This window comes from Rhamphochromis longiceps, linkage group LG15, assembly GCF_057381845.1.
Source record: "Rhamphochromis longiceps isolate RC_006_pf linkage group LG15, R_longiceps_female_GT1.1, whole genome shotgun sequence".
NCBI classification, from domain to species: Eukaryota; Metazoa; Chordata; class Actinopteri; order Cichliformes; family Cichlidae; genus Rhamphochromis; species Rhamphochromis longiceps.
Window position 1 is genome coordinate 18034106 of NC_140571.1, and position 25462 is coordinate 18059567.

The 25462-nt window shown below is 41.8% G+C and overlaps 1 protein-coding gene across 2 annotated transcripts in view; it reads left to right on the plus strand.

The window, feature by feature from the left end:
- Positions 1 to 25462, plus strand: part of jag2b (jagged canonical Notch ligand 2b) — a 42898-nt gene continuing 17436 nt past the window's right edge. Inside the window, exons 1-6 of one of the 2 annotated variants that reach the window (XM_085381366.1) lie at positions 1 to 358; positions 998 to 1318; positions 17146 to 17200; positions 22236 to 22493; positions 23132 to 23192; positions 25315 to 25445. In XM_085381366.1, coding sequence (XP_085237492.1) covers positions 290 to 358; positions 998 to 1318; positions 17146 to 17200; positions 22236 to 22493; positions 23132 to 23192; positions 25315 to 25445 — 895 coding nt within the window. In that variant the 5' untranslated portion in view covers positions 1 to 289. The remainder of the gene's footprint in view (positions 359 to 997; positions 1319 to 17145; positions 17201 to 22235; positions 22494 to 23131; positions 23193 to 25314; positions 25446 to 25462) is intronic. The other variant, XM_085381365.1, reaches the window with a different exon arrangement.

Genomic DNA, 25462 nt, shown 5'->3' on the forward strand with positions numbered 1-25462 from the left:
CTCAGGCTGTGGCAACGAAACATCTCAGTTGCTGTGTGGAGAGATTTGACGGAGGGACGCTGCTGTACATGGACCATCACTGCGCCTGCAATCCGCCGCCTGTTCACACACACGCATGTAATGCCTCGCTGAAATCGGGACGTACACGTTGGAGACGACACGCGTGTCAATATTCCATCTTTGCATGTATGGAGAGGAGGAACTAGTCGCCGGGTCCGCGGCTGTTTGTCTTTTTTTTTTTTTTAGATCGTCCCCCCCTCCCCACATATCACTCTAATTAGTCGGAGGCATGTGGAATCTCACCAGGATTAGGAATTGCTTCCCAATAGTGTGCCTGCTGTTGACGTTATGGACGGAGGTAAGAGGGTGTTTTTAAAAATAATTTATTTATTACTCGTATTTAATTCTGCTAATTTAAAAAAAAAAAAATGTTTAAAATTCAAATTAAAAAGTTGGTGGGCGTGGAGCGATGCGTTGGCTCTCCGGCGACGCATATTCGCATCACATTAATCGATAATTGAATTACGTAGCCGTCAGTTGTGGAGCATGTGATCGTGTTACCATGACAAGTGTAAGGAATTGATACAGGCTACTCTCCATTTTGGTTTAATGCTGACTCCTTTATTTGAATTTCTTCATCTTCTTGAGGGGAGAGAATTAGGCCTGAACCAAACAAGTTGTAAGTTGGATTGCATCAATTGGCTGCTGCAGCGGTTAATTCGCTCCCGTCTGAGAGTAACCTGATTGTCTAAAATCCCAGCGTGCAAACTGTACGCTGTTCACGTGCTCCATTCATGATGCAGAAAAATATTGTGGCACATCCACCCAATCTCCAAAACCTCTATACCGTTTTAAATGGAGAGTAAGACTCAGATTTGGCCACTTCCATACTATTTTTTACGCACCAGATTAAGATGTATAAATTATGCTGTAATTTCTCCACAAGAGCCTATATGTAGTTCTCTCTATTAAAAAAATGTATATACGTTGGTTGTAGGTGTCCCAGTCAACCGGCTATTTCGAGCTGCAGCTGATCTCCGTGGAGAATGTAAACGGCGAGTTGGCGGACGGGGAGTGCTGCGACGGTCCCCGGAGCTCCCAGGACCTGAGCTGCACTCAAGACGAGTGCGACACTTACTTCAAAGTGTGCCTGAAGGAATATCAGATGGAGGTGGCCACCACTGGCTCCTGCACGTTCGGAGCTGAATCTACGCAAGTTGTCGGTGGAAATACGTTTTCTCTTAAGGGCGCCAACAATAACCCGAATAAAGTCGACGATGCTGGCAGGATTGTGATCCCCTTCCAGTTTGCTTGGCCGGTGAGTGATTTCTCTTGCTCCAGTTAAGCCTTTCTTTACCCTTTCTTCAGACAGTGCATCATTTTGAACCCGGTTTAAAATGTAGGGCGGGTTTGGGTTTTTTCCCCCTCCTTGTTACATGTACCCGCGGGCACACACACGCGCGCGCGCAAGCACACACCTGCAGAAACTCGTGGGTAGAAAACGCTCTGGTATTCTGCATAATGAGGTTTTCCCCAGCAGCACCTACCTGGAGAAAAGTTCATATTTTCAAAATAAGATCCACAAGATTAAAAAAAACTACAGCTAACAGTTGTTTCCAAATTTAGTTGACAGTCAGTTATTTTGTTGATTATTTCATCTGGAGCTTATTTCTCAAAGGTCTGAGCAACACATCAGAAGCTGAAACCCCCAAGTTGGTTTTGCTTTGTTTTTTGTTTGTTTTTTCTATTTGAAAGTGAGTAAAATTTCTGACCCATTATGAAAACGATTGCAGATTACCTTTAACTTTTGAGCAGCTATATCAACAATTGCTTGTTGCGGCTCAAATTAAAGCGATTCTCCTTTATGCTGTTAAGACTGGAGACAAGAACCTGTAAAGGAGTCGCAGTTGGAATAGATTTAAAGCAGTGATCCAAAATGATTTTGTAGCATCTCCCACCTCCTCTGTCTTATTACAGAGAAGCTAGACCTCATTAAAGGGGGTGCTTAGCAGCATCCTGTCCTTATGAGAACTGACACACATCGGGGCTAAATGATTACATGCTTCACAAGGATCCGATTGCAGTTACAGTGTTTCGCAGTGTCAACTGGGTCATCTTTTAAAGTTGCCCTGATATATGAGGATTGGCTTTGTTCCAGGCCACCAGCTTGCACCTGTCAAGGCCGTGATGGGGTGATTACTCTGAAATGCTTTGATATGTAGATGGTGGCGGATGGGGAGTGCTTCTGCTTTTATGGAGAAATGGTTACGGCAATGCTTTTTGCATCAGCAAATTGCTGATTTTAAAGTCAAATCAATTTATTGAGCCTTAGCTCGTTAACTTAAAGGTTGAACCTTATTGTTTGCTACTCGCAGTTTTGTGGGGTGATTGTTGGTGTGTGGGAGTGAAAACTCCTACTTTCACACATAGCAACATTCAACAGCCAAGTTTTACAGGTGTAGGAGATTGAGGGGATGCAGCCTGGTTGTAGGTGCTGGTTGGATGAATTCTGTAATACAATAATGAATGTGTTACATTATGCTCAAAGTTTGAAATATGCGTCAAGTTGGAGTGAATGATGCCTTTGGGTAGTAGCTCAATGTGCACTTCTGGCTGGTTTTGACAACTCTCCGCCCCTCTTCAGCACCCAGGAGCCTCCTCTCATGCTGTGCTTGCTAGGTGGCTGCTTGTGGTCCTTCCAGGCCAGTTAACCTCATTTCCCTCCAGATAACTGATAGCTGATAAAGGAGCAATTTTACTGTTTGAGGTTTTTATGATAATGAGTGCTTTCCTTTGGACACTCTAATGTCAAGCACTGTTTTCACACAGCCTCGAACACCTAAAGGTGTTCTTTACTATAAAGTAGCCAGTGAAACTCAATATGCGAACGCAGACGTCTGACACAGTTGGGGTAGACGTTAAAACGTCTTTAGGGGGATGTTTTGTGTCAAAGGAACTGTACTGCACATTATTGGCTGCTGTTTAGACCAGGATGTGTGTGCTGTCTTTTGAACTGCAGTTGAGGATGGATGACAAAATCAGCAGCAGTTTCCTAACTAATTGAGTGCTTCAGGTTTTATTATGATAAACGAAGTGAACTTAAGTACAAGTGGTTGACCAATAGTGAAATAACAGCTGCATTTACTTACTTTTTAGGTTCAGAGGAAATAATGTCTAGAAGCATTTGGATACAAAGGCATAATTTTGAGTGTATGCCACCACAGTGATTATTTGTGCAATAAATATTCAGTTTAAGTGGAGATGTTTAGCTTTAATTCAAGAGGCTGGGAGAAATCCTATTAACTGTTAAGGAATTAAAGCCATTAGGAGCTGTAATGTGATTGGGCAAATGAACATAATCATAAATTAAAATATTCATTTTCAAAAAAAAAAATTTCTTTTTAACTTTTCACTGAATCTGAGCAAAACGTTGTGCTCTACACTTGAATTCATCGGTCTTTACCTGTCTTCTGTCACATTGCTTAAACATCAGCAAGCCAGTGACAGCTGGTTGGAAGCTACGAATGGCCATATGTTAGACTCCCTGCCCAGTGTTGTAGAGGTGATGTTGTATTCCTTGGATCATGAGCCGTTTTAGTCGATTCTCGGCGTGTCTAGTAGACATTTTATTCTGTTCCTGGCGCCAATTACTGGTCTGCACCTCATGCTAGTGGAACTGAATGATAATACATCTACCACCTGGAGCAGGAGTGGGCAATTAATTTTCCCATGTTAACCTGAGAAAATGGGCCTGTTGTGGAGGACTGCACCAATAAGCTTCTGACGAGATAAAATTAACAGTGAGCAGTGAGTTCAGCTTATTGTTGAAGTCTCTGCTCACTGTGAGCTTAACAATAAGGGCCCGTTTTCTCATGTGGCCCCTTGGGAACCTTAATTGCCCACTTGGGTACCTGGAGGTGTTCTTCATATGAATTGATCCGACAAAGGGATTTTTCTGTACCATGGAAAGGATTCCGGGATAATCAACAGCTTTTGTGCAAATAGCCCAAAGGCTATGTTAATTGCCTTTTGATCCTTTGAAAAGGATGGAGCACCATATTTATTAATGACTTAAAATGCCTGAAATCTTTCCTCAAATTGAGGCAGTCTGCTGTGTCCAAAATGACTTGATAAAAGGCTAAAAGACAAAAAAGTCAATGTCTAGCCATATATATTCACCATCAAGTTATAATTCATCTGAGTTGAGTATTCCTTCGAGTCTAACTCAAACTTCATATGGACTAACTACATGGTTCATATCTCATAAAATATGATCCACTGAGGATCTCAACAACTTGAGGCAGAGGTGAAGAGGGCTGTTCTGGTGTGTCGTACTTCTGTTAAGTGCCCGGCTGATAACGTCGCAGTATTCCAGTGCCAGATGTCACAACAAGTCTTCGGGGTCACTGGCTGTGGCCTTGTTTCTTTCCTCACTGAAGAAACAAAGATGCAGTGTACTATTGGCTGTGTCATCTGGTCAACTGCCCATTTCGAGCCACATGAAAACCAGTGAGGCCTGGACTCTTCTGTCATCTTGAATCAGGCTTGAGCAGAATGAATGATTTTATTCCTGCTCTCAATTTTGATCCTTATCAGATGTTGATGTCAACAGAAAAAATTCTGCTTAGGTTGCCTTTTTTGATAATAAATGTTCTTGTTCATACTTAAACATACACTTAATTAGTCTCACACTTTCTTATGATAGCGGAAATTTGAATCCTAGGATCTTGGCTATGCAAGTCTGCGTAATTTAGATCGATGGTTATGTTGCTGCTAAAGACACTAAGTTTCAATTAAACCGTTCACCTAAGCTAAATCTGAAAGTGAACATTTAATCTCAGTCTTGTGTAGAGCACTCAGGCTGTAACAAAAAAAGGTTATCATGTATTCCTGGAGACGATTGTCTCCACAGAAATAGTGGCTCTATGCATCATAGTTTCTTCTGTTCTTCTATCATCACACCAGTATGATTCAGCTGCTAATGGCTGATTTTTATCCATTCTTTGGAATTCTCCCAGTGATTCTCTGTCTTGTTGTTCTCTTGACAGCATGCCAGTAAAAAGACTGATTAGTGATGCCACCTCTGAGCTCAGCCTCCACTTTTTTCTTCTCTCTCTCTTTCTTCAGTCCTAAATTTACTGCTTATACTCTCGTGGCTTTAAATCTTTTTGTTAGACCGACATTCATATTGTAATTAGGATGTCACCAGAACCAATACTTAGAACTTTTGATTCAGATATTCTGACAACACGATGGTACTCGTGTTTTTCTTTATTACCGTGGGTACCGCGTGCAGCATATCTGCCACTACAGTTCTTCTGGAACTGAAGGGGGCAGCATATGTCTACAAGTGTTCCAGTCTGTCCTTACATGCTGAAGAAGAAAGATGTCCATAAGCACGCAAAAAAACAGCACATGGAAGATTGCGACTAGTACAACTTCTGCGATGTGTCCACCCTAACTTGCGGATAGGAAAGGCAGTCAAACCAATATCCAAGTGATACTGTCCAGCTTTGTAGACAAAGGGAGGAAATCCTTTAAATTTAGTGAAGGAACTATCCATAGACAAGATCTGTCCAAAGAATTCGAGGGGGAATGAGTTTCAATGCAACATCTTCTTAAAATATTATTTTTCTTAGGAAATATTGCTATTTTGTTTGAGATAGTTGGCATTGCAGCTGAAAAATCAACTGTGTTCCCAATGCTAACGTTCAATCTCGTAATGTTAGTAGGCAACGCAGGAGCCATCCTAGCATTTCAGTCTGTGTCCTGTCAATAAAATATAATAACCTTCGGAGGGACTCTGCGTAGAGCTGCTGCTACTCCACATCAAAATGACCCAGCTGAGGTGGTTCAGGCGTTTGACCAGGATGAGCGCCTCCTGCATGAGGTGTTCTAAGCATGTCCTACCAGAATAAGGCCTCGGGGTAGACCCAGGACACGCTTGCATCTTTTGGCTGGCCTGGGAGCACCACTTCCATGTTCACTTGAATAGGCTGGAGGACGAGGAACGGGGAGGTCTGAGCTTCTCTGCTTAGGCTGCTGCCTCTGCAAGCCAGCTTCAGAAAAAGGATTGATGGATAAAAATCTGTTTCCCATAGAAATCTATATCAGTCTTGTTATTTATTTATTTTTATTTTTTATAATCGCAGCCATCGCCATCTGGTGGCCTTCAAATAGAATGCAGGGGTTTCCACATAGAATTCAGAATGCACCGAATTGGTTTCATTTGTCCAAACTGGAAACGAAATCTACCAAACCTTTGTTAGACATTGCTTTGTGTTTGGCTACTATCACCCATCTTGTCTGTAACTTACTGAACATTATGGTGATGGAGCGGCTCTGATTGGAGGTTCTTGACTTGGGTCCCAGTTGATTATGAGCAGACTGGGCCAAAGGGGGGGGAAAAAGGAACAGACTCAATGATGGTTAAATCAGGGTTAGGCTAGTCATTTCCCTGCATTTCCATTATTTAGGCCAGACTAGGTTAATCACTGATTTTCTTAATCTTGGCCTTAGAAAGATTAAAAATAAGCCTATTTGCTCATTAAAATAAAAACAGCGTTCATGTTTAATAAAGCCCATGGACCTTATGCAATGTAGATTCACATGCTCCAGCTCGCAGATGAGCTGACCAAGTTAGTGCCTTGTTTGGCCACTCTTATTGAGTTTCCTTTTTGTTGGCTCATGCTGCGTGCGTACTTCTGGAGAGCAAGTGAAAGAGAGAGCCACGTCTTACTTCCATTTGAACACTAATGAAATTGCCGGTGGAATTTCTTTTCCTATCTTTCTCTCATCCTCCCTGCCCTCAAGTGACATCAGCCGGACGTCCGTTTGATGTGATCCTGCCTGTAACTCTATCCGCTCCAGGCTTTGACATGTATCAAGCCTCCATCCTCACTCTGCTAGTTAATGGATGTAGGGAGGTAGTTTAAACTCTACTGGGATCTACACCAGGCATCAGTGTCATTAAAATGCTTAAACTACATATTTCTTAAAATAGTTTGTTTCCTAGAATAAAGAGTTTTTAAACACTCTGACCCATCTATGGTAAAGGGATAGTGAGTGTGCTACAGGTTGGTTTATTTGTTCTTCCGCTCACGCACTCCCTTAATGTGTAGTTGGTCTCAATGCGGCTGATTATTTCAACTGTGAGCAGATTTGATTCACAATTAAATGACATCTCAACTTAGCCGTACCTGCTAAATTTTATTTTACATAACTCTTTTCTGGAGCAAACATAAATTATTGGAATTCCTGTTTCATGCTTCTGTTGAGAATAAAAGTACAAAAACCTCGACTGACTCCTAGAAGATGGTCAAGGACACAGTCCCCAACTCAGTCATTGTGCTTGTATCAAGTTATGAATTATACATCCTAGGATAAAGGTGCACATTCTGGGATACTAGGTAGTAATTGTGTTAAAGTATGCTGTGCACACATTTGACAGGTGTGAAGTACTTGCAAGATGAATGGAAAAAGGAAGTGAAGTGGTTGGATACTGCATCTAGCAATATATATGCATATCCAACACCACATATCACCTATAACATGTGATCTATTTGCTCCTGACCCGTTATCAGAGTAAAACTCCGTAGCAGACAAAACCTTCTAACATAGAACTCTTTGTCTTATAAACGTCAGCAAATTTGAGCTTGAGCAGCGGAAAATGTTCTTGAGTATCATCGCATTTCTCAGACAAGGATTCTTATTGATGCATCTGAATATGAGAATGAAGCAGAGCATTTCAGTGCTTTGGTGATGCACTTTGGCTCATGTAATGTAGGTCTTTCCTCCTTCCTCCCCTCTCTGGCTGAGGGGCAGCTATATTATTTATTTTTTTTCGACGCGCATGCACACACACACAGAGAGAGAGAGGCTAAAGCAGGCTGCCATGGTTAACCACACCTGATACGGAGCGTGTCAGAGCTGTTGCTAGGAGACGGCTGCATAGGCCTCTAGTAAACAATTATCTTTCCTCTGTGTGGCTCCCTCCCCCATCCATCCTCCTCTGGTCCCAGGGCTGGTCTGTGGAAAGCTACTCACACGAGTCTCACCTGTGATTCAGCGTTGTTCTGTATCGATTATACAATTAGCCACTCGCACTGAACTCCCAAAGTGACATAATGGGACGTAAGAGAGCCTTTCTTTTTTTTAAGAAGTGGTGATTAAGATGTGGTAGCCTAGAGTTTTATTACTTTTATCTTTGCATGTTCCTCTAGGCTTTACTGCAGAATGAGATTTTTTTTTTTTTTTTTTTTTTTTCCTGAAATGATTGACCATATTCTTCCAATTTTATTAAGTAAAAAAACCTGTAAATTATTAAACAAAGATGTAAACAGATTAAATTTATCAGGCAGTAGCTCCACACTTTGGGTTCTGACTTAGCGGACTGACGTAAACAACAGTCCAAATGCTCTGTGCTACTGAGTGAGGGGGGGGGCTTCAGTGAACTGTGATGAACTGACATCTTACCATGAAAGGCTCACTAATAACTGGATCATTTCAGTCTTTACAGTTCTCATCTTTTACAGTTAAGTGCAATTACAGATTCAATCTTTGGACATTTATTGCAGTTTCACGCTCTTTGACTCGTGTGTCTCAAATGGGAATCAAACCTCTCCTAATGAGCTTGTAAATATCATGTTCGTGTATATATAAAGTTTCTTATGACTTCAGAGGAACTCGACAGTTATTAATGTCAGACAGCCACTTTTGTTTATAACATAAACATAGCGTTATCGCTAAGTCTTGGTGACTGAAAGTAATGCTTCTGTTTTATTGTAAAAACGGTCATCACAATTAACTAATTAATTGGCTCTGGATATTGATCTTTAAAAGTAAGTCGACTAAAAATAAACCGTAAACGCCAAGTTTGTTTTTAAAAGGAACAAAATCTCTAGAATCACAGCTGTTTTCATCAACACTGGTAAAAATGTTGCAGATGGGTATTTTAAGAAGATGTGACACATCCTGTTTCCACACTGTATGAAAATAAGCTCATTATTTTTCTTTGGCGTAAACCATATTTTAACCAAACCACTGCACTGCGAATGCAAATGGGCTTTAAGTTGCCATTGAGCCATTTCCTATAGAGTCATGAGAACACCTTGTGCAAACATAACCAGAGGCAAATTGACGCACAAAATTTCAAATTGCATCTGCGTGGTCCAACATGCAGACTCTTGTCATTTTCAGTGGTAAAGGTTTCAGTTCAGATTTCATTGATGTAAGTAGAAGAGGGAACATGATAAATGAATAAAACGGCGAGATTTAGCACAGTGAATCTGTTCTACAGTGTACCTACTGTAATTTTATAACATCTGCTGTGTAGTTAATGCCTTCCTTAGCTCGACTACATCCATAATGTATCGAAGTTTACTATCTAAACGTTTTTTTGTTTTTATCAGTGTATGTAAGGTTGGTAACTGAAGGATTTTTGCTTTATTTTTTATTTTTTATTTTTTTTAAATCCTGTCTAGAAGGGGACTGCATGTGCTCCTTTGTTGTGATCACACAGGTGAGAGAGGGTGTATTCATGAACGCGTTTAAGACGGTGGTCTGAGTACTCTCTTGTGGATCTGAGCTCATGGGACAGATGAAGAAAACTCCACTGTTTACATCTGCAGAGTCTCTGCTCAAAATGAAACTGGTGTTTTCAGATTTACTGTAAATGCACAGTGCACCTGCTCCACCCTTGTGTGTGTGTGTGTGTGATGTTTGTTTTTTTTTTTTGTTTTTTTTTTCTGCTAAAGATCAATGATATATTTGGTATGTTTCACATTTAAAACACTGCAGCAAAAGCACTGTCTGGTATATCATCAGTCCATTTGGTAGCCAGTGTTCATAATAACAGAGGAAGAAGTGCAATTGGTCTAAATGAAGTAAAAGGGGGAGGGGGGGTGACACCTTGATTAAGGTGTCATACTTGATCTACAGATGTAGGCTCAAAGTTACACCTGAAAGGACTCACAAGCACTGCTGTATGTATTTTTTTTTCTGGTGGAAACCTTTTAAATCATGACAATTTCTTTTCCAGTATTTTCACCACATACTTTAAAAGTCATTATGTCTCTTATTGTAAAAACATTGCTTAAGTAGGTGGCACAGTGACCTGCTTGTCAACGAATGCTGCACATGTTATTTGTATAACCCTGTTGTACAGTAAGTTGTGTGTCTGCACATGTGTGTATTTCCATGGTCACTCTGCATTGAAGCGTGTTGTTGTGGCCCACCACATCCCCTGCCTCTTGTTAAATGAATGGTGTGCAGGTGCAAGAGGCTCCTTGTGGGGGTAATTAAAGCATGTCATTACATGGGCAGTTAAATTGTCACTGTTCTGTTGAACTTGTTTGAAATGATAATGGGGCTGTGCTGGAGGCGGTCCTGGGTTGCACTCGAGTCAGGAGCCCTGTTGCTTTGGATCAGGAATTGGCCTGTTAATGTTTCTGAAGCATGCTTATTTCTCTAGTACCTCTGAAGGCAAATTAACTCCAGAGGAAGTAATTTGCAAATATCCAAGACGCTGCAGTAATGGAGATTTAACCTGTTTGAACTCTGACTTGTTTGTCACACTTGGCACGCATCGGGATGAACTCATGACATGTGGCATTTCTGTCAATAGTTCTGTGACTGTCAGTGAATTATTTTCAGCTAACTTACAGCATTTAAACTGCCTTTGTAGTGTCACCCCTCTCATCCCCCACCACATCTTAGCTTTTAGCTAGGGCTGCTCAATTAATCGAATTTTAATCACGATTACGATCTGGGCTTTCAACGATCATTAAAAATGACTGAGCCGATTATTAGCCCCTCCCTCGTTTATCCGCGACACCTTAAAGGCCGGTCCGTGAAAATATTGTCGGGCATAAACCGGTCCGTGGCGCAAAAAAGGTTTGAGACCGCTGATTAAGAGGACCCGAGGGAAGCTCGGAAAGCTAAGCAGAAGTTATTTGGAGAGGAGAGTGACTGCCGTTGGTTGAAAAGAGAGTTTAAAAAAAAAAAAAACTTCAGTGGTGTTGCACACCATTTTATATTATTTTTTTAAAGTCATTGTTAACCCTTTAAAGCCGGTCAGAGCAGCACGCTCCGTTTTGCGTAACTATTTTTAAATACCTGTAGAACCTGAACCGTGTAAGCTAGCGCAATAATTTGTTTTGCATATGAAACCGGAGGAGTTGTACTTACATCTTATGCCATCAGCTTGTCCTCGGTCACGGTTTCCTTCCACATATAGCTTTGCAAAAATTGCATAAAAAGCGCTTGCAGGAACAAAAACATAATATTCCAGAAACACGCTTTGCCGTTCCTATCAGCTGTTCGTAACACTTCCCACAGTGAAATGATGCACCTGCTGTTTTCTTTGCAAATTTGCATCATAGGATTGTTTTTTGTTTTTCCTGCAGTATATAAAAATTGGTGTATCTCCAAAATAAAACTATGAAGACACTCAAAATAAATTTCCTGTTGTTGTAAACTATTTTTTGCAACTTTATTGTATTTAAAGTTTTGAGGGATAAACCTCTTAAATTTCTCCAAGTAGAAATATATGTAAACAAAACAAAAGCGATTTTCAATTTTTTTGTAGTTTATTGCACTTTTTTGCAATTTATGTAATTACTATGGACTTAATGCATACATATTATTAAAATATGGGCTATAACAGTTGTATTGATGTATAGCAACTTGAAATGCTCCCACAAATGGCACTACAGCATGTAAAAAAAAAAATAATATAAGCTCTGGTGGACTTGGTTCTATAGTAGGTCTTAAAGGGTTAAATAAATATCGTCAAATAATCGTGATCTCAATTTCAGTGAAAATAATCGTGATTATCATTTTTGCCATAATCGAGCAGCCCTACTTTTAGCTTATTTTAATTGTAACTCTAAACTAGCACACGGCAACGCCGAGCTCGTTAGCCTTTGTATACACATGTGCATGCGTCAGTGTTTGTTTTGCGTGTAACACAGTCTTGGATTATGCTGGTTAATTAGCACCAGGAGGGGAGGGGTTTGTTGTATTGGAAGTGCATGGGTAATGACCCTGTTGGCATAGTAGCAGCATGCTCAATGGGCCGTGTGTGTGTGTGCACAGCCGGTATATGCCAGCCAGCCAAATGCCTTGCCTTCAGTACGAGATCTCTTGGCACACGACTCTGGCAGGCGTGCAGAACTCATAGCCCTCCACCTCTCTACCCAGAGAGATGCGACTGTCTGTAATCTGCTTCCTCAACTACACCTGTGGTTGCAATGGTGAAAATAAATGATGCCTAACTTGACTGCTAGAGGACATTTAAAAATAAACCCAACATAATCCTGTGATTTATTTGCCAGCTTCTCCTCCTTTAAAGATGTTAAAATCACAGGATTATGTCATAAATATTTGATAGGTTGACGACACTAATCATATATTTGTGTGCTCAGGATTCTAATTGTCTTTATGACTGAGAATTTATTTCCTACTAGGTTATTTTAGAGTTTTCCATACCTGGAAACCTGGAATGGCCACTGTGCTGTTTCAACACTGATGTCAAGAAGGGTCAAAAACCATCCAACCTTTCTGCCTGCCAACATATGCAAGGACTTTGCCACTGGAGGTCTTTGATCCTTGCCTCTGAACAGATTGAGGAGCTAGTCTGAGAGATTTACATTTGAAGTCCACTCTACTGGCAGAAGTGATGGGAAGCTCACATTTTTATTTTATCTTTTTCAAATGTTTTACCCTGAAATGGCTTCCCAAAATCCTATACCTGAGCATGCTTTCCTTGCCTTGGAAACTTCTCTGCTTTGGGGTTGCTTGATTACTGATCCTGATTCATTAGGAAATGGCAATACCAGATGAATTCTGTTATTTCTCACCTTACCTGGTACTAAATATTAAGGGTGACATAGCATGTCATATCTCTCATTAATCCAGATTTTTAGCAGTTCTTCCAGAGATCCTGTGTCACATGCTCTTGTGTCCAGTCTAGGAAGGACTTCTAGTGCGGTGCCTTTACACTAGAATAGTGTAAACTCGGCCCTATTAACATCAAAAGCTGGGATTGACATCGCAGATTAATGAAGATTACATGTGGCGATTACTGGCCATGGAATGAATTGTGATGACCTTTTGTCCCATCAGAAGGTAATAAATCAGACATCAGTTAAACTCTCTGTAGACGAGCTTGGAGGTGGGCATGTAGGCTACTTTCAGTGGACATGCGAGACAAAAATAGCTCAAGGACACAGACGGGGCTTTTTTTTTTTTTTTTTTTTTTTTTTTTTTTTTTTTTTGTTTGTTTGTTTCCTTTTAAATTGCGAGTGCTAATCTGAGACCTTTTTTTATAGTAACTATGTGAAAGTCATTCTCAAAGCTCGGTTGATATCCCAACTTTCCCCAAGGGACAGAAATTAGTCAATCAAAGCTGTGATCTACAAAGCAGACGCGCCCCTCCAACGATACGGAATTGTTGGCAGACGGGGATGTTGCATGGGATTACACACCAGCCCTGGATCTCACATTCTCAGTATTCTTCGAATGCAAACCCGCACGTCGCCCCCACATACAGAGGGCTGACCCCTCTTTTGAAAAAGAAGCGTGCAGATCCCATGCTTAGTGACCCCAACCTGCCCCGGCTTCCACTTCCCACTGCCACCTCTCTCTGTTTCCCGTCCCTTTTATTATTTCAACAGCCACCTTCCACTCACCCATCCACCCATCGTCTGGCGTGGGAACCTACACCTGTAGCTCTCCCCAGACATCACTAGTGGTACATCCTTTGCTTTTATCATCATTGTGGTCTACTGTGGAGAATTAAATAACTACCTGGAATAGATAATGATTATTATTTTTCCCTTAAATGTCAGTGCATCATTACCTCAAAGTCACTGAGTGCATCCAACTAACATCCTTTGTTTCTTACCATTGCTCCCCCTTCTTGACTTGAAAGCTAGGATTTCTCCAAGTAAATCCTCTAATCCATTTGGAAGGGTTTTGGAGATTTGACTGCAGATACTTTGTAGTCTCAAATGATGTATTTCACGCTGTCAGACATGGCAGATGTGTTTTGAGTTGAAAAAAGGGCAGGTTAATGATGTTAGGATACTTTCTGAGTCTGATTATATGATTAGGACTTGCACAGGAGCCACTGGCGGCTTGTTTTGACTTCAGCAATTCAACTGTGCTGCTCAGGCTCAGTAGCACACATGCTGACACTAATTGTCCCCGTGCTGACTGTGTCTCTTCATGGACAATGGTTTTGATTGGAATGGGGGTGAGTTACGGTGTTGGGACAAGGGTCTTTGTTCAGTTGCCTTCACCCCCTTCCCTCCCCCACTCCTCCCCTTTATCCCTCTGCCCATCCATCTATCTTGTTCCAACCATTTGGGCAGCTGTCACTTAATCCAGCTAATCACAGACTGGGACGGTCTGTGGGAAACCAGACTAGTCCATGGCTTTGCTCATCCCCAGCATGCGCGATTCGGGACTGTTTACTCAAACGTTTACTACATGTAGGCATGTAAGGAAGCCTGGACTTAAAGTAAACCCCAAAAGGTGCAAGTCACGGTATGACCACCCCTTCTTTGTTTAATCTTTGAATGTGCGTCACGACAAGGTTCGTCTCTCTGCATAGTCTCACGAAACAGACAGGCTTCATTCTAAGATCTCCTGTCCCAAATGCATGTATTGCCACTTATAGTTCCTCTTTATATCCACTGGCATATGCACCCACCCATCCAAATGCTCTGAGTGGGTCGGCCAGCCCACCCTTTTGTTGTTGGGGGAGGGTGGGTTTTTAGAAAGGTCAGAAGCCGTCTACGTGTCGTGGGATGATGCACGTTCATGTATAATAATCCACGTTTGAGCCCGCATCTGTTGTGTGTCTGCGGTCGGATGGGTTGGCAAAGCTTCTGGCAACAGAAGCACGAGTCTGCCCATGCCCTGATCCCCTGATTTCTCTTAACTCCTAACTATAGCTTTCCATCTCTTCACGCCAGCCTTCTTTTCTTTTCTAATGTTGTCTTGCCTGGATACATACAATCTCATACACCTGCACTCCCAATCCTTATTAACCCAAGCTCTCCCGCTCACACCTATCCTGTCATCTTCCATTCCGTTCTCTTTTCACCAATGATCTTCCACAATAACACTCCCCTCCCTTTCCTCCCGCTGCCACCCACAGCCAGACAAGCCTCTTTAATCCAACAGCCCAGCAGCAACTAGCCTACCAGCTTGTTGGTCCCCCAGAACAACAACGTAGGCAGACGTACACATGTTTTACAGTGACCCTCCCTGATTTCTCCTCCTCATTTCATTCAACTTTAAGTAGCTCAAATGCTACTATCTTTTTTTTTTTTTCCTTCCATCCACACTGAGAGTAATGCCCCGTCATTGACATTACACTAGAGATCACAGCAGTCACACTGTGGCTACTACAACTGTCACTGGCGGTGACGTAACGAGTGCTATTTAGGTCAGCTAGTTGCCTAGCAGTGTGCCCTGCAGCACACCAGCTAGATTACTGTGATACTGGTTAGCTTGGTTATTTTGTGTGCGGGTGTTTACTCGAGCAGCATCAGCTGTGCAGAATGCTCAAGTTTTTGCTGCATCGTTGCTTAAAACGCAAACGATTGTCTGGTTTCCATTAAGTGTGAATAAAACAGTTTCAGTCCATAAACTGACTTTCATCAGAGTGGGCGGTCCCGTCTGTCCATTGGTCGAGGGGAGTTAAGCAACCAGAGGAGCTTTCACATTAATGAAACTCCATCAATAGATCATCAATCGTATCTTTGCTCGTCTTTATTATTAATTGCACAATAATTTCAGCAGAGTGTAAAACCCATGTAGCGCTGTCGTACTGGTTAACTGTAAAGCATAACTTGGACAGAAACAAGATAATCCCCTTAGCTGCTGCTTTCTTTCACTGTCTGACAACCAAGGATAAAGCCAATTCATCTCACACAGCTTATACTGGCAAAGTGACCGTACATTTTTGCAGATTTTTCTTCTTCTTTTTTTTAATTTCTTTTTTGATAAAAGGCAAACTTAAAAACTGGAGACTGACGCAGGAAAGATTGACTTTGGTTAGACATCACTTTTGCACATTAGACTGAAATGTGTACATGTGATCATAGCCCCTGCCTGACATGTACTATATCTTGTAGTTGTATTCCTGAATGGCTCTTATCTCATTTTGATGTGTTTGGACCGCTCTGTAAGGGTACAAAAACTCTTTTAAACCAGCTATAATCCCAATACCCAATGCGATGCATTATCTTCCTGTCATGTACTTTTCACATCGAAGTCCTGTTCCCTGTCTTGGCTCTTTTCCACAGTTGTAATTGTTGTCTTACACTGTCAATGAAACCCAATGATTCAGCAGTAACTTCAGCATACCCTTGGATAATGGAGCCGAGGTCCATATGAGACGCTGTAGTAGCAGTAAAATTGATTTTTGTATCCGTGCGTGCTGATGTTTGAGAGCAGCACAGCTGAGGCTAAAATGATCATCTCCACAGTTCGGTCTGTTTTTAGGAAACGACTGTCATTATTAATGCGTACTGCTGTGATTTTAGGAACAAAATGACAAAGGCTGTTTTAATGTTCCCTTTTTCCCCCCCTCTAGTTACAAAAAACAAAAACTGGTTGGAGAATATTTCATTGTCCTCAATTCCTCTTTGTCTTTAGATTTAAATGTCAACAAGGTTACCTCCAAGACGAGTAAAATCAACTGAAATTCTGTCTTGCAATGCTCACTGGGTTTCGCTACAACAGCCATGTCACAATTGGACTGGTCACGGTAATCACTGAATAAAGTGGAACTTTTCATTGTACAGCAGGTATTACAGTGTGGCCTGTGATTAATAGTCCCAAACATTTGTGCGTGCATTGGAATATAAGGTGTACTCTGAGACTCTGTTTGCAACTTCATTTACTGGAAATGCATTGATTTCTGTTTGTAGAAGGAAAAAGAGCTGCAAAAATGCAGCTTATGGACACAACTATTACATGTGCATGATCCTGAAGACTCCTGTTATTCACATTATACCAGTCAATGGCCAACACTAAACAAGCTCATTTAGGCCCACCTGCCCAAAACTAAAATAATGAGTCATAAATGCCATGTGACTAATGTCTTTTTGTTTTTGCTTTTTCCTTCAGCGGACATACACGTTGATTGTAGAGGCCTGGGACTGGGACAACAAGACACGAGAAAGTAAGTTTAAACCTCACCTTCATCATACTGCTTTGGATTTTACTATGTAGCGTTTGTCAGTAAGAAGTGTTTAGTACAAATCTTGACTGGCGTTGGATTTCTTTGAGTTTAGTATCGACATCAATACTTGAGTTTCGAATTTGATTTGATTGCAATCCAGTGTGTGTGTAGTAAGGGTTTCTTTTTTTTTAATGTATTTTTTCCTTATTTATTTATTTTAATACAGTAATGAGAACATCTTACAGTTAAAAAAACCATGACGCTACATTACGTTTAATCATTTCCACTAAAATGTGCCAAAGATCTTTCCAGCATATCCTCCAAATTTCTTAAATACTTTGTGACACATAGTTTATTGATGGCTTAATGGCAGAGGTCACGAATTACAGGACTCCTCATAAAGAATACAAGCCTTGGTTTTCCTTGGCTATGTTGGCTGTGGCAGTCAGTTTTGACCAGTTGTATCCTGTTTTCCTTTGGTTGTGTCCGCTGGGTGGACTCCTGTAGAGCCTCTTTTTTTCCCCATCTGAGCAGTAGCCCAGTCTAGGAGGAAGAGGACACATTGAGGCATATAATGTCTGCATGTCTAGATGTAACTTTGATCTGTGAGAAAGGTGTCATTTTTCATGTGTCTCTATTAACCTTATGTGCATGCAAGGGTGAATTAATTTTTGTATTGAATCATGCCATCCTGTCTTGTCCAGTCTTGAGCTTATTCTGTTTATATGAGGTCACTGCATCCTGTTTTGTCCATAACATCAAACACACTTCCACTTGAGAATGCAGACAATGGAGAAGAAATAGATTTTGACATCATCACTCTTTGATTAGACTGTGCATGCCCTGTGTAGTCTCCTGTTTCTGCACTGATTGTGTACATTTACGGTAATTAGTTCTGATGAAGGTGGTACGGCCCAGTTGTTGAGTAACAGACCAGTTGATTATCTGCCAACTACTCTCGCTTTAGTCTCAGCCAAATCGCTATAAAGAAGATGAAGATTTTTTTTTTTTTTCCCCAAGACATGGGACTCCTCACCAAGATGAGAAGGAAAATGCTGTGCTTTTTCATCATTTGCCAAACTATAGAAAAACCTTAATTATACTGTCCTTTGAATCTGAGGCAGCTTAGATTTTATTTTATTTTCATTGTCATTTTCAGATGTCACTGGCTTTTATGTCCCAAATTTCTTACCTTAGTAAGTTCAAGAAATAACAATGTCTGGAACAAACACGTTTGGTTTTTTCTTTTGTGGAGGATGGTGGGCCAGTCTGCAGTAGTAGCAAGCTTATGACAGAGTTGGGCAGTTATTACAGCTTTTCTCAGCAGGTGGGAGGGTTGGACAGGTCACACGTGAACTTGTCTTATCTTTTCATTAGCAGTGGTGTCTTGTGCTTTTCATAGCAACGTGTTAGAAGTAGGTTTATTTCATGAGTAATGGTAAGGCAACTTTTTATAAATGGGGAGACTTGTTAGAAAGACATGGACCTCATTCTCCAGTAGTTCTAAGACAGCGCTCCCCAAACCTTTTTGCGCTACATGTCAGACATGATTTTTACGGACTGGCCTTTAAGGTGTCGTCCATAAATACAACAAAATAAAATGATACAACAAAGACAAACTGTGGTATTTTGTAAATACAATAATAACCGTGAATTCACTGTGTAATTGTAACTTTACTAGCAGCGTCCCCCTGAAATGCGCCAACAACATTGAGAGTAACATCGTCCCCTCTGCCCCTTAATGCTCTCTGGTCGCTATGGTAATGCATACATATTTCTTTCAAAATAAGACACAACTACAACACAGGAAAAGACCCAGAGAAACAGAGTTAATAATAATTTAAAAAAAAACAACAACAACCTGAAAACCATAAATTTCACACCCAAGCCTGAACTCTCGCAGCCTGGTACCAAGCGACTCCTGTACTGGTCTGTGGCCCGGGGGTTGGGGGACCGCTGTTCTAAGATGTCAAGCCTTCATCTAGATTTACAGAACAGAAAAGCATCATCTGAACCCCTTTGTTACTGATGGTAAAAGATTTTCTTCCACCAAAACTAAAGCGCCAGTCACACAAATTTAGAGACCTATCAGTGGGTTTTTTGTCTTCTTTGGTTGCACTGACTGGTCTGTAGGCCTTAGTAGAGCCAAGATCATGAACATTGAAGCACCAGTTCTATTACACCAGATCTATACTGGGCCAACACCAGAACACCACATATTGGTGAGAATTGGGGTGCAACAACCAAATCCGTATTTTGATCTATACTAATGGATACATGTGGAACTGCAGCTTGAAGCCGTTGTAACCATTGCAAGAAAAAACAAAAAAAGGAGCCTGTTAAGTCAGTTGGTAGTGCTGAAAAAACAGTGCTTGTATTAATATGGACACCAATGCTAATGAATCAATGCTGGGACATATTCAGTCTTCCTTCCTCATGTTTCCCTGTTCGTCCCCGTTGTAGTGCTCCTTTGTCATTCACTTGCCTCTTCAGAGACCTCCTCACCCCAGTGGTGTACTCTGACTCACTGTGTACTAGAGGTGCACTCTAACTAGAACCTGTAGCAGGTGGAGACTTTGGAGAGTTTGCAGAACAGAACAGGGTCTGCATTTGCAAGCTACTGCAAAGTTGAATATTCTGGAGACACGCCACTCCAAGTGTAGCCATAGTTCACACTTGTCATGAGCCAGCGATACTTAAGTTTTTCTTTTGCTTGTCATTGAACTATTTGTTGTTTTTGCACAGATGGATTCTTCATTCTCAGTCTGAGACATTAAGTTGAACTTGTCTGGCCTGAGTCAGCATCGGGGTCATGTCTGGTCCTACGTAAGAGCCTACCAGTGTGTCGAGGATGTCAGTGAGATTCCTCTCTTCCAGCGTCATGTCCTCCATAGCACCCCTCTTTCCTTCCCCCTGTGTCCTCAGGAAAGGCCGCCGGCTGTTTTCCTTGTGTTTATCGAGCAGGAAGTGGACTGGACTGGGTGGCCGGGCTCAGTGTTTAGACGCTTAGTAGCAGAGACCGGCTTGGGCCCCGAGCCCATTGTTCTCTATCTGGCAACCACCGAGGGTTATTTCTGTTATTGTTGCTTAATTTTGTCTGACATTGTCAGACTCCAGCAGAGGAATGTGTGTGTGTGCGTGTTCCTGCTTTAAAATGTCTTTGGAGCATTGAGCCCAAAGCCACGGAGGAAGTCGCAGGCCCCCATATTTCCACAGAGATTGTTCTCCAGCTTTGACTCCACTGTGAAAAGATTGCCTGTTATTTCATTCTGCCCCTCAGAAGTAGACTGTTTGAATGCTAGAGGATGATTGGCTTTAAATGTTTCACAGATGCTTCATGATGGTGCTTGTTTAAAGCTCACAGATGATATGTGCTGTTGCCAGAAAATTGACAATGAATTTCAAGAGCGCACTTAAAATTCAGTGGGTACAATTGAGTGTGACTGTACGAATGGATAGAGGGTCCACATCAGCGTCCGATTTTCAAATTGCTTCAAATAAATTAGTTTTTAGTCATCCTGATAAGTATACCTCAGCCTTTAAACAACTTAGTTAATGGAGAGACTTCTGCATAAAGGTTTCACTCCTTAGTGTTTTTTTTAAAGTGCTTGATTGATCTTCATTACCTTTTAAGTTGATGATAGCAAGTGGAAGCTTATTTACAGAAAGCAGTGACCTCTGATGCTGAAAAGCGAAGCCACCAGAAAGTGCCACAAACTGCAGTATCTCAAAAAACCTCCTGAGAGTGACTGAAGATGCAAGTCAGGTCCAAGAGATTCTCATATTAAAGTCTCCAACTGTAATCTTTTATATAAAGTCTACTGTTGACACTTTGTTAGATGCTGTGGCTCGGTCTGTAACAGACGGACAGAAGCGTGCAATAGGCAGGGGAAAGAAAAAGTGTGAGGATCTCAGCCTGGGTAGTGGGTATTTGTTGGTTATTGCACAGCATGTGTGCCTTATTTATGTGGTCCGAGTGTTTGTCAGAGTCTGAAATCGGATCTGTTACACTTTTCTGTATTTTGACTGTTAAACTAGTCGATTATTTTAAATCTGGCTTAAATGTGGAGTCTACCACACGTGCAGGCACCGCCTGTGCAACAAACGTTCAGAATTAATATCTCTGTAAATGCTCAGTACCAGCCAGATTCCCCCCCCCCCCCCCCCCCCCCAACCCCGCTATCCTTAATGGCAAACTCAGACACAGTTCTGGTGGTGAGCAGAGAAGGCTCCCTCACTTGCTGGTCAGACCATCGATTTGCAAGAGGGCAGCCAATCAGAAGGAAGCTGGCTTAAAAAGAGAGACCTTGAAATGTCTTGCTTTTATAAACGGGGAGAACTATGCGGGTTTACTTTGAGCTATGAGGATTGTTATGAACTGTGAATTATACAAATTAACTTGAGGGTTGAGAATAAATATGGAGCATTACAGAGCTTCATAAAGTTGGTAAAATTCACTGAAGTCTGGGACCGCCTAAAAATTTAAAATGAGTGACTGTAGTTGGTGTTCGTGTAGGGAATACTAATAAGCTGTGGTGCTCACTTTGAGGAAAAAGCTGGGAATGATTCTTTACATGGCACCAGGCAACATCAGGCTGTACTTAAACACCACTTTCAATTTACCTATTGCATACCTCTCTGATCTAGTCACGTTAGACTCTTCTCTCCCTCCTCTCACTGTAAGTGTAGCTGCTCTCAGCAGACAAAAGGTGTGAAAGTGAAATGAAGTGAAATATTAATTCAGTTTATGGCAGGATATTATTTTAGCACAAGTCCAATAAAAGCTTCTAAAGCTAGTGTAGAACATAACAAGAGAAAGGCAATAATGAAATGTCATCGTCTGAGCTTTACACTTTGTGTCGACTCTGTTGACCGCAATGATCAAGTCAAAAAAACTAAACTGCCGTATAGATGGACGTTTTGTCAGGACACCTTTTGAGTGGACTAATATCTGATCCAGTGTCAGGTTGAGTTGCTTTATGTGTGGTGAGAAGGAAGTGAGTCTGAATCGCACATTCACCCCGTTTTGTTTCAGCTGAGGAGGACCTGCTGATTGAGCGCAGCACCCGCACTGGCATGATCAACCCTGGTGACCCCTGGCAGACAATCATGCACGATGGGCCCGTGGCTCGCATCACTTATCGTATCCGGGTAAAGTGTGACGAAAACTACTACACTAGCACGTGCAACATACAGTGTTCTCCTCGTGACGACTACTTTGGCCACTACCGCTGTGGACCTTTAGGCACCCGTGTGTGCCTGGATGGTTGGATGGGCCACGACTGCACAACAGGTGAGCTCCTAGCACCTTAAAATGTCTTCAAAAATAAAAATAAATGCGTGAATGAATTGTAAAGATTCGCTGCCTTTTGAGATCTATTTAATGAGATGTCTTTTAAACTGTTTCTATTAAGTTTGGGTTCAGATTTTCAAAGGGAGTCCGATCAGTTTACTCTTTACTGATCATCAAGGCTATAATTATTAAAGTAAGATGGCAGAAATGTGCAGTATGCATAAATAAACGTAGAATGTTTGGTCAGGTCATTATTCTAAAGTCTAGCAGTGTTGAGGTCATGCTTGTGGGTGGTGTTGGAGAGAGTGGGGGGCCCTCAATAAATCATCCAACTGACCTTAGAAGATGAAGGGTGAAAAAGGGGAGGAGAGCGCAGAAGGCCTGGCTTGTTTGGTTTTTTTTTTTAAAAAGAGGGTGGTGTTTTATGCAGGCCATAAAGTTGTCTAGTCAGGGTGCCATGAATTTTCATGTCTTGTTGCACTTGTTAGGATGAAGGCAAACAAAACAAACCAGCGTCTCTACCACCCACTTTCTGTCTTGGTGCCCCCTTTCCTCCACTTCTTTAATTACCTGGGTTGCATGGGATGGGAAGAGATGCATTTAAATAAACACATGTTGTTGCTCTTTTTCTGTCTTAGCGATCTGCAAGCAAGGTTGCAACCTGTTACATGGCTCATGCAGTGTCCCAGGCGAATGCAAGTAAGATGACTGGGAAGATTTTATTTGATATGCAAAAATGTGAATCATAAATGCAGAATCTTTCTGTTTCTGGCGCTGTAATTTTCTAAATGTATCACATGTCGTAAAATGTTAGATCACTGTCATATTGCTCATGCATTTTTAGATGAAATGTTGGTTGTTTTTTTTGTTTTTTTTGTTTGTTTGTTTGTTTTTAAAACATACAAAATTGCATCGGTATTTCTTAAAAATTCAGCAGAGGAGCTAAATCTGTGGGGGTGGAAAGGCTGGATTTAAAGCAGAGGCACCTTCACTTGTCGAAGCCTGTTGTATTGTGTGTGTGTGTGTGTGTGTGTCAGCCTTTCCCTCCCTCGTGGGCATCTCCACCTCGGTTCAGAAGAAAAGGGCAATGCCGTACCAGCCTTCTTGTATTTTTAGCTATCCGAAATCCTCCTTAGAATACCAAGCACCTCATCAGGCTTCTGCAGCTCGGACTGAAGAAAGGGACTCGTCTTGGTGTGTGAATTTGACCACTGCAAAACGTGCTGGGAATTGTCAGATGCTCTCCCCATCCGCATTGCAGTCCTCCTCGAAGGGCAATGGACAGGAGCGGAAATGAATATCCCGCTGTGTTATGTACATTTCCCAAAGTGGAAACGACAATTAGATAAAGTGACGTTGGATGTCCCAGTGAATCCACGTTTCCAGGATGTGGTACATCCCGTCGTCATTTCGCCACCCCAGTCTTTCACCTGCTGTATCGGGGGGGGGGGGGGAGATGCTTGCCTCCACGTGTTAGGAAAGAGAGTTGGCCGAAAGCTGAGGAATGAGGGAATGGTGTTTTCTTGTGCCGTCCTTTTTCTAGTTAGCGCATTCTTCTTAGTCATACAAAATGTCAAGTTGCAGTCAACAGGAAGTGTGACATCAATGGAAGAGCAGCAGTAAAGAGACTTCCTGCAGCGGCATGAATTTAATGATGCCTCAGGTCACAGAAAGCTTGCATCAAATCCCTTGCCATCTCCCTTTATTCCCTTTATTTCATCAAGGTTTTATGGGCTTTGCCTCGTCTGCCACGGGCTTTTGAGAAACACAAAGGCTAGTACGTGCCTGTTGTCACACCACAGTATTGAGGCTTTTTATTAGCCCGCATTAGGCTTGTTCTGACATATTTAAGAGGTTTGCTGCAGTGTTCCTAAGAACTCCTTAGATATTAATTGTAACCCTTCTATATGGAGTTTTGCCAAGTTTCATAAGTTTCACATTTGTGATTAATTATATCAATAAGGACAAACTACAGATTTACTCTTTGGATACCTTAAAGCAGTCTCCGTGTTCTTTTTAGTGTTATTGCCAAATTGCTGTTAAGCTCTCTGGTGGTAATTGAATACAGTGGATGAAGCATGCCAAGTCTTACCCTGATACCCCGGACCCCACAGTCTGAGACTGGCTGGAAGAGGGGTTTGGAAGGGGGTGCTGAAAGCTCAGAGAGGCAGCGGTGCCGTCTGCAAGGGGCTCAAAATAGCAGCCAATTGACAAGACAGCTGCCGTGACAACATTTCAGCCTTGGAATAGCCGAGTACAGTCCCGAAGCGTCAGACTGCTGCGCATAAACACTGTATACACACAATCACCTCCAGCCACGCACTCTCAGAAACATCACGTCACCCTTGTAGCCCCCAAATCCGCCTCACCCGCATACTCTAACCCAATGCACAGTAGCTCCTGGAAGTATCCTTAACCCCTGCTGCCCCGGAATGTCACCCTCTACTAAGATTAGTTGGCAGAAGACTTCCATGGGATGTGTTGACACTATAGCAGGTACAATATTAGGTTTGTTTCCACGGGCTGTCTGTCACTTGTGCATCATTAGTAGCTACAGCAGCTCACAGCCTAATGGGTGTCTTTAAGAACTGTTCTTAACAGACGCTAGTTTGGTTGTGGTGATTTATAATCAAGCATAAAACCATATCAGTTTCAAAACTGTTGGACATAAGTTGCAGATTGTTTTATGTAGATATTTTTGAAAAGATTGATTCATCACCGATGGGTGATTTCACTATATTAGGATTCGGACCATGAAACCAACAATTTTTCAAGAAGCTGTTAAAGGGAAATTATTCATGGCTGTGTTCTTGTTTGGCAGGTGCCGATATGGCTGGAAGGGCCAGTTTTGTGATGAATGTGAGCTTCATCCTGGTTGTGTCCACGGGACTTGCAACGCCCCCTGGCAGTGCAACTGCCAGCAGAACTGGGGTGGTCTGATGTGCGAAAAAGGTATGGAAGAAATGCTG